The sequence below is a fragment of the Rhinolophus sinicus genome, chromosome 15 (genome assembly GCF_057876585.1).
Source record: "Rhinolophus sinicus isolate RSI-liver-muscle chromosome 15, RSI-T2T, whole genome shotgun sequence".
Lineage (NCBI taxonomy): Eukaryota > Metazoa > Chordata > Mammalia > Chiroptera > Rhinolophidae > Rhinolophus > Rhinolophus sinicus.
In genome coordinates this window covers 100,999,250-101,015,838 of record NC_142515.1, presented here as the reverse complement: position 1 = coordinate 101,015,838, position 16,589 = coordinate 100,999,250, and the positions used below count along the sequence as shown (strand labels likewise).

Sequence of the window (16,589 nt, the reverse complement as noted above, 5' to 3'; positions counted from 1 at the left end):
TTATTATTATCCTTGTTGTATCTCTGTATGGGGTTTTACTGTCCTCCATTTAAATTTTTTATATATAAATTAAATAGTTTTCTTGGATGACTAGAGGAAAGTTCCTCGATAGGGGTCTCTTCTCTCTTGTTCTGTGACGTATTAAAAAATATGGCCTCTTTATATAGCACTTCTCTGTCTCTCAGGGCTATGACTGATTTATAAAAGCTTCCTGCCTCTAACTCTGTGTGGTCTAGAGTTCTAAGGGTCTTTCTTTCCAAAGCCATATTATTACCTTTAAATATGTTTGTTGTTCGGACATTCTGGCCTCTATCTCAGACACCTCCTTCTCTGGTATTAGAAGCTTTTGTCTCCCTGGAATCTGCAGTGTTTCCTTTTGGATCCAACTTTCAGCAGGTTTTTTCTTTTCTCCTTATTTTAGTGAGGGTGGGGGAAGGGAAAGGGAAAGAATGAGTCTCTGTCTTGCCAAAGGGAGTATTTTGGAGTGTTTCTGAGATACATGCAGACTAAGCCTGCTTCAGCATAAATTCCCATGGCCTTGACCTCTCTTTCTTTGTACTTATTCTCCACTTGAAGCCAGAGGAAGTCTTTGTATTTCACTGGTAATGTTCAGATTTGATTGCTTTAGTTCCTGTTCTGAAAAGGACTGGCTCCTGTTGGGGGTGAATATTTGTTAATTTCTGCACGGCAGCTTATAGAACTGTCAGCACTCTCCTTTTTCTTTTCTACTAACTCCTCATTTTTGCTGATCCCACATAAGACCTGCTGCTGTCAGCTGTTTGGGTTACATTGACCCACATTCTGGAGTTCTCAGGGATATCCATGTGGTGTGTTTTTTGCTTTTGATTTCCTATGTTTTGTCTGGTTTTTAACGATTCAACAAAACCATGCCACTGCCATGTTTTTAGCATTGGAAATCCCAGTGTATTTTTAAGCACAAGAATATTCTAGAAAATTAATTTTTATGTCTGGCATCACATCTTCTGGTTGTTTCATTATTTCCAATAGAATGGCAGTATATGAATGTTAGGATCTGGAATAAAACTATTTGCTGCCAACCTGTATGCAATTCTGGCAAAAAAGCATAGGCAAAGAGCTTGATGTGTGTAATTGGTTTTGGGTGACTTGGTTTTGGGTGACTGGGAAAAACTCATTTGTCTTTCCTGTTTTAGAGGCTGGTCAGGAAATTAAGCTCCTCCTGAGGTTTTCTTGCTATGTTAGTTTCTCTTTGTAATGGACCTAAAGGACACACCATCTTATTTAAAAATTGACCAACTCAAAGGTGTTACATTGGGCAGCAGACGCTCAACAGAAAGAGCTATGCATGTCGCCAGAGATATAAATGATAAATGTCTAACTATTACATTGTTTTGTACACCTGAAACTAAAGAAGAAGAAGAAGAAGAAGAAGAAGAAGAAGAAGAAGAAGAAGAAGAAGAAGAAGAAGAAGAAGAAGAAGAAGAAGAAGAAGAAACAAAACAAAACAAAACAAATTTTCACAAACTCCTGGGTGTAAACTGTTCTACAAGAGATCTTTCTTGGACTCTTCAAAAGTGAACAAACAATACAATATATAAATGATTATGAAATTGTACACTTGAAACTTATATAATTTTATTAACCAATATTACCCCAATAAATTTAACGAAAATGAAAAAAAAAAAGGGAAAGACTGAAGGTGAGAGCTGGTTTAGCCAAATACCATTGGGTTGTGGATTAGACAAAAACAGAATTTAAGAAATCTAAGCAGGCCAAAGTTAATTCCTGTATCTCTTAACACTGATAGGGAGGAATCTAATCAAGTACATAAAGAGACAATTGTGAGAAAATAAAATGTAGAAAAAAAATTTAGACATGGAGGCTGCAGGGGAGCACCTGGGTAGTCACTTGTTACCTCCCAAACCAAGACAGAGACAATTGCTTCCAGTTGCTCACAGAATGCAAGACTGACCGATGACCTTTAGGTTGCCAAAAACGTATTTCCTGTGAGTGTAAGGGACTGCTTACTTACTTTATTTAAGCAGTGGAGTCACTGTACTTCGCAGAGTCTAGAACAGGGCCAGCCAAGACTTACTGCTAACAGAACAGCTCAGCACATTGCAAGGACACATAAGGAATACTGGCTCTTGTTTTTAACTATGGTCTACCCTTTAACAATTAAAAGCAAATTCCAAGCCGAATAATGCATACTGGGATCAGTCTGGCTCACTTAGAATTGACTCTCAGTGTTTTCTCACTTTTTTTCCAGGACCCTAAGAATCTTCCAGACAAGAATTCTTGTCCTTCACAAACCTGTGGGTGGTCACTGGATTTGTAATGCAGTTTAGGGCAGTTGCCACAGCAAAGACAACTCTTAGCTCTCACAGAAGCAAGATGGGAAATGTTAAAGAATTGGTAAGGTAGAGGTATTCCTATGTCTATGACTGAAAAATTATATTGAATTTTTTCCATCAATAACAACTCTCTGAAGCTGCAGATTGGAGATATGCTATGATAATTGAGGGATTCTCTAATTTTGTATCATTCTTGGAAGGTACCAATTGCTGTTGAAAATAAATTAAATATTAAGATGAATTCACGGTTAGGCTAATGTACACTTAAAACTTCATTTACTTCTGTCACGTGAACCCAAAAGTGTATATATTTATGTGTGTAAACATATTTCAATATGAATACATATATTTTAAGGAAGAAAGAAGTAAACAGAAAGAAAGAACAGAAAGTTTTGTTTGGCATATTTACATAAGAGAAGAAAAAAAATCTGTTAGCTCTGAAACACCTTTGATTTCATTATGATTGGGCTCAAACTGCCAGTGTTGAGACGATGTCCAATTTGCTCAGCTGGGAATATGGAAGTAAAATTATGTTTATCATAAGACACTTATCTCAACTGTTAAAACCTCAGAAAGCACAAAGTAAAGTATGAAAGGAAAATGTGATTTTTTTTTTTAATGTGATCTTACGTTTTTCTGAACCTCGTTGTTGAGTTCCAGAGAGATGTATTAGCATAGTGTATGGGCATTGCCTCTCCCTGAGAAAATAAATGACAGATCAAATCAATTCTAATACACTCAGAGAATGACAAATCATCTCTTAACGACTGCTTAATTTAAAGATCTGGTTTAGATATATAGTAGTAGTGGAGTGGTAGGGACGGTCCCTACACAGTTGCCAGTGGGGTAGCAGGACAATTTCACGTTGTAGCTTCCCCAGTTGCAAGACGAGGTGGCAGGGGAAGGTGGGAAAGCTGGCCGTGGCTCTCCCAAGACAATGTAACAGAAGCTCATTTGTGGTGCAGAAAACGCTGGCTTTTCCCTCTATGTTATACAGAAGCAGCACTTATACAGAATTTGTTTGAAAGAGACAACTTCACATACTCAGATGGTCTTTCGAATAGCCTACCTCTCCCAGTGTTGAACTTTCTTTCACGTAAACCAATACAGGGAAGTTTGCAAAGCCTGTGTACTGTGAGTACATTAGAAGAAAGAGGAAGAAAGGAAGCAAATTAACAGAAGTCAAGAGAAGCCCACAGCACAGGAAGAGACCTGGAATTATTTAGGGCGCCTGTCTTTGTGAATGCTCCATAATTCAGAGTGACATTCATTTTGAGGAAGAAATTTAAAGAGCAGCTGAAGTAGTTTGACATTGAGATGAATTTTTAAAATAAAGATTTAAAAAAAGTTTTGCACAATCGCAAGATGACAAATGGAGGGGTCAAGATTGGCACATTGAGGACAGTAAGCAGACACTTCTTAAAAGAATTTATGATGCTGGTTGGAAAAGATACATTTGTCTATTTTACATCTTTTGTTTGCTCTTACATGTGAAATTTGGGATTATGCAGAACTCTTCTTTTTGGACGGTAAAGGAGTACTATAAATGACTAGCAAATTCATGAATTCTAAGGAGGGGATAGGGTAAAAAAGGAGAAAAATAATATTATAAAGGAGACTCTGTTTCTCTCAAGATACAAATTTATTTGTATCTTGACACAAAATAGACACTCCATGTGTGTATGATTTAAGAAGAGTTCTCCAATTTAAACCTGTTTTTACCCTACACCACATAGGATCGTGGAAAAGCACACTGAATAGCACTAAGGCATGTCTGACTTATTGAATGGCTCAAAATTCTATTTATTCTCTCTGGGCCCCATATCTTGCCACTCTATCTACGTCCCCTGTGCACGAGAGGACGGAATGACTTCTGGAATGTCTTTCTCTATCAGATGTGACTTTAATGGCTTCTTGCCTTTTAAATAGGGATCTGGCAGAGAGAGTTTGAAAACCGCCAGAACAGAAAATTCTCACTTTTAGAGTTTCTCCTTTTTCTCCTGAGGATGTCAGAAGAGAGTATTTCATATCTTGTTTGACTATCATATGGACCATAGATCTGACAGTCCATCAGAATTGGTTACCCAAGATGCATTATTCAAACTGTCTTCCTGGCCAAACTTTCCAATGAGATGGAGTTTGTGGTATAGAGACTCTTTCCTCATGTGGTAAAGAGGCGTGAAAGCTCAGCATGCTCACTCTTTGGAGGCGTGTGGGCACAGCAATGGATGGTGAGGGGAACAACAGGGAGCGAGGATCCTCCACTTATTCATTCATTCAACATATATTTATTGAGCACCTACTATATTCCAAACACTTTTTTCAGCTGCTGAAGCGCAGTAGTAACTCCACAAATTAATAAAACCTCTGTCATGGAGCTTGCTTTCTAGTGAGGGAGAAAGATGAGAAATACAATAAAGAAACACATTACAAAGCTTGTTATATAGTGATGGATGCTGAGGAGAAAAACGAAGCAGGGAAGGGGGATTGGGAGTGTATACGTAGGAGGGTGAGTGTGTTTGTGAATTGTTGCACACAAGAGATAGGAGGACCACAGAAGGCCTTACTAAGGATGATTTTTTTTTTTTTTTTTTTTGAGTAAGGATCTGAAGGAAATGAGAGAAGGAGCCATAGGATTTCTGGGGCTGGAGGATTCTAAATAGAAGGAACAGCAACTGCAGCCTGAGGGAGGATTGTGCAACAGAAATGAGACCAGTGTGCCTAGAGTCAAGTAAGCCAAGGGGTGAATAGTAAGAGGTGACGTTGAAGGGGACGCAACAGGGCTCAGATCATTTAGGGTATAGCTAAGGACTCTGATTTTTACTATTGAAAGGCTTTAAATGGAGGAGGGGCCTCGTCTTCCATTTTAAGTGGATTATGTTGAGAATAAACCGAATGGGGGAAAGGCAGAGGAGAGAGATAAGTTAGGAGACAAGTACAATAATGCAGCTGAATCTGCCAGGGAAATGAGTAGCAGTTTATAGGCTGTTTAAGGTCTGCAACATATCCTTTACAAACTGGGTTCCACCTACCAGAGCCAAAAATTGCCTAAGCACTTTGCTTACCCAGAATCAGGCTGGCATAGAAAAGCAGGTGGAAAACTGTTTCAAGTACAAGAGTATAAAACAGTGAGTTACCCTGCTTTTTGGCACAAGTCTCCCATAAAGGATTGTTATGTTTATGTTCCTGGACGTTTGTGGTTCCTTATAATTGCTTTAAAACACACACACACACACACACACACACACACACACACACACACACAGAGTCTGTATTTCCCCTTTCACTTTCTTACTAAAATAGCAATTGACATTTATTTAGGATCTTTGCCCATTCTAACAATTCAAGTTTATAGGAAATTAAACAGGCCTCTCATATGCTAGGTCGTATCTTGGAACAGAAAAGGGATTAGTAAAACTGGTGAAATCTGAATAAAATCTGTAGTTTAGGTAATAATATTTTCCCAATGTTAATCACTTAGTTCAAAGGTGCTATAGTTACTGTGGCAAACATTCTGTGTCAACATTAGAAGTGGGGTGAAGGGTATATGTGACCTTTCTGCATTATCTTTGCAAATTTTCTGTACATTTAAAATTAGTCCAAAATGAAAAGTTATTTTAAAAAGCCTTCTCAAAGTTAAAAATAAAAACACAAGAATGAAAACTTTGAAAGAATTTTTTTGGAAAGAAAATGGTCCCCAGATAAATTCTGCACATTTAGTAATTTGTGTCTACTATTAAGAAGTAGGTTGTTATTACTCCATATACAGAACATGCCAAAAAACGGTACACACATTTTAAGAAAGGAAAAAACTTTATTAAAATTGTAATAATATATACTGACAACAAAGTCACATTGGACTTCTGCAATGACAAGAAGTGCTCAAAGTGGATGCCATCAGTGTAATTTTAATATTGTTTTTTTCCTTTCTTAAAATGTGTAGGCATTTTTTTGGCACCCTCTGTATAGATACTTAATAGCCTTTCTTTTTCATCATTTAATTTAGATCAAACTGCATTTCAAACACTTCACTGGCCTCCTGAATTACATGCATTGCCTTCATTCTCAGGGATCTACTATGCTTGGGAAATAGATATTTTTCAAAACAATTCACCTGTCACTTGTTGATTTCCTTTTGTTCTGCCTTCCTCCAGTCTGTTTTCATTCTTACTCCGCACCACACCCCCACTGAACAAGTGCACTGGCTCTTGGCTCGCATCCCCATTTTCTTCTTTCCCTAAACCTAAATATGACCTTTCTTTGTTTGCTGTTCTGAAACACTGAGGGAAGAAATTTGTCGTCATATTAAAAAAAAAAAGTCTGATCTTCTCAATGTCTCATTATTTTTTTATCCCCTTCCACCAACCTACTACCCCTCTGAAGCTGAATAATACTGAATGTCAACTATAATTTAACATATATATAGTCACAGGATGTGGAGCACAGCATAGGGAATAGAGTCAATGGAATCGTAACAGTTATATCAAAGTCTGATTATTTAGACCAGGAATGATGAGTGTAAATGTTCCTACGGGTCAGGCAAGCCACATAAAAGATGTGAGGCACTCAAGAGTCAAACACTCTGGAAGAGCCTACCTGGCCCTAACATGGTTCTTATTTTGATTATTTCTGGGAAGTTGTGTCTTTTCTAGAACCTCAATGAAAGCTCAAGTCTGTTTCTAAGCAAGGTGCTTTGTAAATGCTGGTTAGAGGTTAGTCAAGTAATGTGGGAAAACATGGCTAGTTGCAATTTGAAGTAGTAACCAGGTAGACAAAAAAATTTGTGTTTCCAAATAAGGTGGAGAAAAGATTGATGAGATTTTAATCCAGCTGAGAATCATACGATGATACTGTGAAGTCCTAAAGAGTATTTCTTAGTAACTAAGGCAAAATTTCATTTAAATTGTCATACAAAGATAGCAGACATAACCTTAACCGAAAAAGCTCTAGAAGGGAACTCACCTACCTGCTTACTGGGTAACAAATTCCTATGTCTTGTAATGCATTAGACTAAGAGAAGTCTTCCTGGAGTGTGCTTTAAATTTCCACTGCTGTAAATTAAGTCCATGGTGGAGAGCTAAAACTACTACCAGTAGACTATTATTATTAATATTCTAGGGAAGCTTTAACAAAATGTTTAAGATGCAAAGGGTTAGACCAAATTACTGACTTAAGCAGCCGGTCTCAGGATCACATGCACGTCCAGAAACCATTTGGATTTGGTGATGGCCTTGACTGTTTCCTTCAGGCCTGGGGTATCTGGCACAGATCAAGAAGGCCATCTTTTTTGGAACTTCTCAGCAAAATGACCAGTGCATATGGAAATTGCTGAACACGTTTTCTACAGGAGCTGGGACAGCTTACCTAAGAACGCTGCCTCTGTACCCTGACCTCTCCTACCACGCCCTGGAGCCACCTGTTTTCAGAGCTCTGCCAAGCCACAGACACTAACCAGACAAAGGCATGCCCTCCCCTATACCGCGAAACCAAGGATGATGGTGACAAAGGTCCTTCACAATGTGAAACAGGCAACACCTGGCTTCGGAAAGCCCTGAGAACTGGGATGGCACCAGCATCCCGCCCAACCTGCATGCCCCCATTGATAGCCTCCTGCTAAAAGCAGATTAGATCGCTAGGATGAATCCACCCTATCCAATTTCAGTTCTTGCTTTAGCACAGTCTTTTCTACACAGAAAAGTCTGTAGTAACAGGATGGAATGGAACTAAACCAGCACAATAATCCTTTTTATGTCAAAAGATGGATATTTAAATTTGGGAATGGGGGGCTATTCAGCTCTTCCCACTTTAGATCATGAAGTAAAACTATAAAGAAGTCTTCAGAGGGGGAACAGGTTAGTGCTTACGTAGGGAACTAATGTGGCTCCTATGTGTGCCATGCTTCTGGGTATTATGGAAATGCATTTCCTCATGATTCTGCATAGCACACCCTGGTTAGGAGAATGCCAAGTCCCTCTGTCACCTTGTCCTTGCATATAACAAACAGCAAGAAGGCTGCATGGAGGACACAGGGATTTTATCATGGACATCAGGTCTCCCTTATTTACCCAGTAGCATGACAGGTATTTTCCTTCTCTTTAAGCTCTTACAGTAATTTCACTGAATCTCAAATAAAAAATATTTTCCAGCTATATTTAAAAAATCCATTTGGGGAGTCGACAGTGGCCGGGAGTTCTGGGTGGGGCTATCAAGGCTGAGGGCTGAACGCTCACTCCTAGCAATTCCTAAAAAGCGGTTGAACATTCTCAATGTAGCCGAGAAGACTTAAGCTCATTTGCCTTGCCTGCTGGGTAAAGGAGTGGAAGGGTTTAGCAGTCTCTCCCACCTCCTGAAGCGGGGAGACATGGCCGCACTCAAGTAAGAGCAGGGTTCATGCAACCTCTTCTCACCTCTCCCCAGGCAGCAGGTGGTGGCTCTACTGGAGGGTAGTACTTAGGCACATCCCAGGCCACCGCAGCCATGAACCATTTGAAGTCCTTGCACTTGAGCTGTTTGCGCAACTCCTTCTGGGCAGAGATGTCCCCCGTGGAGAGGTGCCTGTACTCCGGGCGTCGCTGGTAAATATACTCGGCAAATTCATCCATCCAGGTCTCAGCCACCCGCTTCAGGTTCTGTGCAGCAGGAAAAACAAGGTCATTTATTGGTCTATGCACTAAAAGGGGGATTTTAGTTGTACTAGAAATGTCAAAAAGGAAACGAAACCAGACAATCTCACGCAGCTCTGGTTGGTGGCTTATTAACTGTGAGAGTTTTCATAACTGCAAGGGGTGTGATATGATTAGCCCAAGGCTTTGCACGCGTTTCTGCTTCTGCATGGGGGTCAGTTGCCAATTAGAGAATTAATTTATCAGAGCCAGTAAAAATTCAATTTATAATTATATCAATTTTCTCATCTCTCCTGATTCATGATTATACATTCTTTATTGTTCACATTGAACAATAAAGTTGAAACTGGAGATAATGAAGTTCCTCTTAGGTATCAAATTGCTTAAATCATTTCAAGGAACAGTTAGAGATCTTGGAAAAAATGAGGACAAACAAGTTGGTATTATTTTTTCCCAATTATAGAGAGAACGCAGTGTTGCTATTAGGTTGGTGCAAAAGTAGTTGTGGTTTTTGCAATTATTTTTAACCTTTAAACCGCAATTACTTTTGCACCAACCTAATAAATTAAAGACCTTGTATTTTAATGATACTTTATATGTGTGACACAGATACCAAATGGAATGTAGTTATTTTCTGCACATGAAGCGCGGTGAAGGGAAGCACCAAGTAGCTAGTCTTCTCTGTAGATGTTTCCATGGGGAGATGGAAGCGGAAGCTTGATGGTAGAGAAATAAGCACGCTCCTTAGGGGCAGGAGAGTGTGGATTCAGGGTAGGAAGATCAGCCCTTTTGTCAGGGTAGAGACTGAGCAAGTCATTTATTCATTCTAGGCCTCAGATTCTTCACTGGAAGAAAGTACACACTGTAATCAGTACCTACATCACGGGAGAGGCTGTAGGATTAAATAAAGTAACACCTGTCGAGTGCTTACAGTAGTACCTGGCACACAACAGGTACTATAAACATTAGAGCTATTTTTACTAGAAAGAGTGCAGCACTGGAAATCAGAGAGCCTGGGGGTTGGGCTTGGCCACAGATGAACTGAATTGTCCTATGGTTTTTGGGAAGGGCATTCAGCTGAGGTGGGATGTTCTCTGACACCCCTTCAAGCTCTATGATGCTAAGTGGTAGAGAGAGAGCTACTGCATTGTCTAGAAGATAGTAGTTCTGGTGCTCCCAGCTTGCAGCATAGTTTCATAGGCTGGTGTCCTGGATGTAGGCTGTGGTTCTCCTTGGTTTGTGTTCAAATTCCTCATTTTAAGTGGCCCAGTTGGTGTGAACATTAACACTTTTTAGTTTCTCATTTGAATTTAGAAGATAAAATGAGCAGAATGGCTAGGAACGTTAAGAAGATCCAGACTTAAGAACCTAAAGTTAAAACTAGTGGTAGCTAGAAAAATTACTTTTATCTTAAAAATGGCTACGAAATCCTAATTAACAGAGAAATTCTTCATTTTCAAATACTGCAGACCTTCGTTTTTGAATCATAAATGAAATAAAAACTGTTATTCTGAGCACCTTCTATATATAAGACATTGAAAGTGTCCGCTGTTTTTATGTCACCTTTCTGTGGTTTGTTGTGGGTTATAACATGTTCCCCTATTCAACCCAAACTGGTACTGATCTCTCCTTTCTCTGTGTTGCCCAAATATTTATTAACACACTTAACACATTCAGTTTTCTATCAGAAGTCTTTGGAATTCAAGTCTTGTTTCCTCTGGCCTATCCAACACTAAATCTCTCCTTAATTCTAATAATCATCAGGTCTTTGAATGGATATTTTACGAGGAACATTAAATCACATTTCTACTTCAGTTTCAGAAGAACAGATTTCCAGCTCTGACCGATCATCTTTATTGTGCAGCATGAGGAAAATAGATGGCTCCATTATACCTGCTGGTTCATGAAACTGCATAAATCTATCCACTAACTATCATTTTTTTTTTTTTTTTGCCAGTAACATTATAGATCCTACCATTTGATTATTTTAAAAATACAATCCTTACTCAGTTTCTCAGCATATTATTTGGGAGTCGATTGTTTCTTGGGCTGTGAGGTGGTCCCAGGCCTGTGTATTATCTGGGTCATCTCACCTCAGTAGTGTGTTTCCATTTCTTTGTGCAGGGTGTGTTCATGACACGTGCACTGGCGTGCCCCCAGGCTCCATGCTGTGCTTGTGTCAATATTAAGCTCTTGTATTATGGTGGATTTAGTAATAGAGTTCTCTTTCTTCAGATATCTTTTTTTCCCCCCTAGTGCTTTCCCCCTGGATACTGCTGATAGCAAAGCCAGTCTTACACAGAAACAGTTTCTTATTTGTCACAGTCACTCCTTCCAACGAGGAATCGCATCAGTATCCCCTGACTTTAAAAATTCTGCTTTGATTTAAATGCATTTCTTTGCTCCTCTTTGAAGCTTAGGAGGACTTTAGTAGCTCTGGAGTCCCACCCCAAAGCCCTCTCATCATTGATACTGTGATAATGTCATCATGGATGCAACTCCAAAGAGAATCTGTTTAGGAGAGCCTCCACCTCACTGCAATTATTCAGCCTCGCACTACTCTCATCTGAAGGCATCTTTGAAGTCACTAGGCAGCCTTGGCGTAAGGAGAGGATGGCTAACCCAGTGCTGAAAAGGGAGGCTTCTCTGACAATTTCCTCTTCTTCCTCAAGGCTGTGTGAGCTGTGTTTATAAGGGGTCACCTGTTCTTGGCTGTTTTGATATAATTTAATTATATCTCTATTACATGTTTTGGATGTTTATGGTAGTGTTTCTGACAGTAGTTAATGTAGCCAAATTATTTAACTACACATCTTAAAAAATGCACATAAGCCTAATTTTAAAAACAGCTTTTTGAGGAATAATGCTACACAATAAACTGCTCATATTTAAAGTGTACAGTTGGGTACATTTTGACACATGTACATATTAGTGAAACCATCACCAAAATTAGAATAATCAACATATCCATCATCTCCAAATGTTTCCGTGTGCCTCTTTGAAATCCCTTTCCACATCTCTTCTTTGGCACTTCTACGAACCTCAGGCAACCACTGGTCTATTTTCTTTTTAAATTTTTTTTTTATTAAGATTTTATTTTTTGGAGGAGTTTTAGGTTCACAGCAAAACTGAAGGGCAGGTATAGAGACTTTCCATCTACTCTTTTCCCCCACACGTGCACAGTCTCCCCCAGTATCAACATTTCCCACCAGAGCAGTGCATTTGTTACCATTTATGAACCTACTTTAACATCATAATCACCCAAAATTCACAATTTACATTACGGTGAACTCTAGGTGTTGTATACTGATTTACTTTTTGTTACTATAACTTAGTTTGCACTTTCTAGAATTTGATATAAATAGAATCATAGAGTATGTGCTCTTTTTGTCTGGCTTTTTTCACTCAGCGTAATTTTTTTGAGGTTTATCCATGGACTTCCATGTATTCCTTTTTATTGTATTCCATACTATGGATATACCACAATTTATTGATCCATTTACCTCTTGATGGACATTTGGGTTGGCCCTACTTAGGGGCTATTACAAATAAAACTGCTATGAACAGTCTTGTACAAGTCTTTGTGCAGACATTTACTTTCATTTATTTGGGTATACATCTGGAAATGGAGAGCTGGGTCAAATGCTAGCTAGGTAGTATAACTTTTAGTGAAACTGCTAAACTATTTTCCTAAGTGATTGTATCATTTTACATTCCTGTTAACAGTATATGAACATTCCAGCTATATTACAACCTATCTCTCCAACACACAGCATGGTCAATCTTTTTCAGTTTTGCCATTATAAAAGTGTGTGGTGGTATTGTATGGTTTTAATTTACATGTTTCTAATAATTAATTATGTTAAGCAGCTTTTCATGTAATTATTTATTATATATCTATCTTCTTTAGTGAAGTATCTGTTTAAAAGTATTTTGCCCATTTAAAAAGGTATTATTGAATTTTAAGAATTCTTTATATATTCTGGATACAAGTCCTTTGTCAGAAGTGTGATTTGTAAATACTTTTTCCCAGTTCATGTCTTATCTTTTTATCCTCTTCACAATATTTATCGAAGAGCAGGGGGTCTTAATTTTGATGGAGTCCAATTTATCAGTTTTTTTCTCCAGGGGTAAGTTCTTATGGTGTCATATTTAAGAAGTCCTTGCCTAATCTCACAATTTTTCTTCATGTTTTTATCCTAGAAATGTTTGACCATATGTAAGAATTATTTCTGGACTCTTTATTCTCTTCCCTGATCCATTTGTTGCCAACATCTACGTACTATTTTGATTATTATAACTTTTTCATGTTTTGAAATCAAGTAATATAAGTCCTCCAACTTTGTTCTTTATCAAAGTTGTTTTGGCTCTTCTAGGTCCTCTGCATTTCTAGATAAATTTTAAAAACAGTTTACTTAATTTTTTATTGTAGTAAAATATATACTAACATAAAATTTGCCTTTTAAGCACTTGTAAATGTACAGTTCAGTGGCATTAAGAACATTCGCATACTCCCCACAACACAGTTCAGATTTCAGTTACTATGGTATATTAACTGTGAGCAATTGCGTAAAGAACAAATGTTGCTGTTAGCTCTTTGGGCCACAAATCACTATGTCGGTAACAGATGCACAGCATGATCAATGACCAAGCACATCACTTCTTTCAGTCTGTGGGTGATGGGTCATTGCACATCTGTTATTCAGTTCACACTCAGGCAGCAAAGCACAGTTGTATTGCAACCTTGTTTCCCATAGATAAATCCACATGACATTTTACAAAAATGGATAACTGAAAAGAGAGAGTTGACCAACAAAGATGGAAGAGCAGCAAAGAAACAATAAGTGATAATGCCGGAAGTGAAATTCAAATAGAATTTCTAGAAGAAATAACTGACCATGGAAATGTCAACATCGCAGGCATTTGAGAGGCTGTAGATATGCAACCAGGGAACTTAGTGAGGGCACATTTATTGCTGTAAGTAAGGAAAGTGCTTGTGATAAAGAGGAGGAAGATAGCTGCCTAAACTGAAACTCCAGACGCATTAGACAATACCTCCCCATCCCCCCTGCCCCCAGTCCCTAGCAACTACCATTCTACTTTCTGTCTGTATGAACTTGACTGTTCTAGATATCTCATATAAGTGGAATCATACAGTATTTGTCCTTTTGGACTGGCTTATTTCACTGAGTATAATGTCGTTAAGCTTCATACATTTTGAACCATGTGTCAGTATTTCCTTTCTTTTTAAGGCTGAATAATACTTTAATTATATATATATATATATATATACACACACACACACACACATACACATATATACACATATACATATACATATATACATATATGTGTATATATATATACATATACACACATATACATATATATGTGTGTATATATATATATATATATATATATATATACACACACACACACACACACACACACACATATATATATACACACCACATTTTGCTTATCCATTTATCTGTCAGGCAACACTTGGGTTGCTTCTAACATTTTGACTACTACTATAAACATGTTTGTACAACTATCTGTTTGAGTCTCTGTTTTCAATTATTTTTTGTATATACCCAGAAGTGAAATTTCTGTATTTTTAATTTTTTGAGGCACCTCCATACTGTTTTCCATAGTGGCTGTATCATTTAACATATCCACTATGCACAAGGGTTTCAATTTCTCTGTTCTTTCCAATATTCATCATTTTTTTTTAAATAGCCATATTAATGGGTGTAAAGTGATACTTCGTGGTGGCTTTAGTTTGCATTCCATGATGATTAATGATATTAAGAATCTTTTCATGTGCTTCTTGCCCATTTGTATATCTTCTTTGGAGACAAATCTATTCAAGTCCTTTGGTGCATTTTAAAATCAGGTTTTTTCTTTCTTTCTTTCTTTTTCTTTTCTTTTTTTTTACTTGTAGGAGTTCTTTAAATATTCTGGATATTAACCCCTTATCAGATATATGCTTTGCAAATATGTTCTCCCATTCTGTGAGTTGCCTTTTCACTCTGTTGATACCTGTTGATAGTATCCTGTGATGCACAAGCTCATCTAATTTTTAAGCTTCAAATGGGCCACCCAAGGTAAGCATGTCTCTTAAGATAAAATTAGGCAGAAGGTTGCTGCTGGAGAACTATTAAATGGTAACAGCTCTATTACTTATCCATTGATACATTACACATTACCCCAGAATGGAGTGGTTTAAAAAACAATACTAAACATTTTTTTTTTTTTTTAAATCTTTCACAGTTTTTGTGTGTTGGCAATTTAGGAGTGGTTTAGCTGGATAATCTGGTTTGTATTTCTCATGAGATTCAGTCAGATTTTGGCTGAGGATGCAGTCATCTGAAGCCTTGAATGGGGCTGAAAGATTTTCCAAGGTGGCTCACTCACATGTCTGGCCATTGGGGTTTGCTATTGGTAGGATGACTCAGTCCTCCCCATATGTGTCATCATGACGTGACACACCGTGGTCAGCTTCCCCTAAAGCAAGCCATTTGAGAGATAAGGGTGGAAACTGCAATACCTTTATGACCTAGCCCAGCAGAAAAAAATAGGATGATAGGCCAAACTGAAAGTATGCTTTCCATTTTGTTTTGTCTTGTTTTATTTTTTTCATCCATAAGACTATATTTGGCTGGGAGTGAGGATGTGAATATGGTGGAATTCTTTTCAATGATTGGTTTCCTGAAATTCTGAGCAAGAGGAGGTGACCAGAAGCTGCTGGAATTGTTAAAGGCAATCCAATGTAAGCAGAGGTCTCCTGTGTGCAAGTGAGGATGTACGGCCCACAAGTACGTAGGAGATCCTGTCTGAGTCTCTCCAGGACTCAGAGAAGTTCTGGCACTTTGAGGATGGAAGCACTGCTTTCTCCAGAGACAACTCCAAGAGCTATAATTAAATGCTCTTAGTGTGAATGGTGCTGGTGGTGGTGTGGTTTCTCCAGTGGCTTCTCAGGCACAAGCAGAAAAAGCAAAATTGTGGGTTGTGCAGAGTGGGTGCTGCGTCTGACTAATGGGTATGTGAGCACATGGGAGGAAGCCTTTTGTGGATGTCTGGAGATACCTGGGCGTGTATTTCTGGCAATCCAGCCAATGGTGTCTCAGCTATCGCAACTTGCATCTAAGAGACAGTATGATCTTATTTGTAGATTATGATTAATACATTTTTTTGTTTTTATAAATTACAACCAGCATTTTCTAACCTTCAGCCAAAGAGCATATCAAGTTCTTTGTTCCCTCACAAGAACATCAAGCATTCAAACAAACTGTGGTTGAACTAAATGGTGTTACATCACTTATCCCATTAGTTATTAATAGACCCTGTTTTATTTTCCCTCCTTTCAAAGCAAGCTAAAAAAAAAAAAAGAAAAAAAAAATCCCTATTTTTTAATAGCTCAGGCAAGATCCTTAGGTTGAAATTACACCTGTTCAAAGTTTAGGCAATCTGTGAAAACTTATTTTTATAAATTCTTTTCAGAATTAGAGCAAAAGTATCTAAACACCCCAGAGCTGCCATTTGTTTTTTTGACCATTTCCCGGTTTACAAAGTACCAATATCAAGTGGAACAGTTTTCTCTACCTTAAAGAACATCAAAAAGGAGCTA

General features: G+C 38.1%; 1 protein-coding gene across 2 annotated transcripts in view; it reads right to left on the bottom strand.

Annotated features, from left to right (window-relative positions):
• Nucleotides 1-16,589, bottom strand: part of GALNTL6 (polypeptide N-acetylgalactosaminyltransferase like 6) — a 934,503-nt gene that overhangs the window by 48,201 nt on the left and 869,713 nt on the right. For both annotated transcript variants that reach the window (XM_019733270.3, XM_074338318.2), the window contains exon 10: nt 8,741-8,962. In XM_019733270.3, coding sequence (XP_019588829.1) covers nt 8,741-8,962 — 222 coding nt within the window. The remainder of the gene's footprint in view (nt 1-8,740; nt 8,963-16,589) is intronic.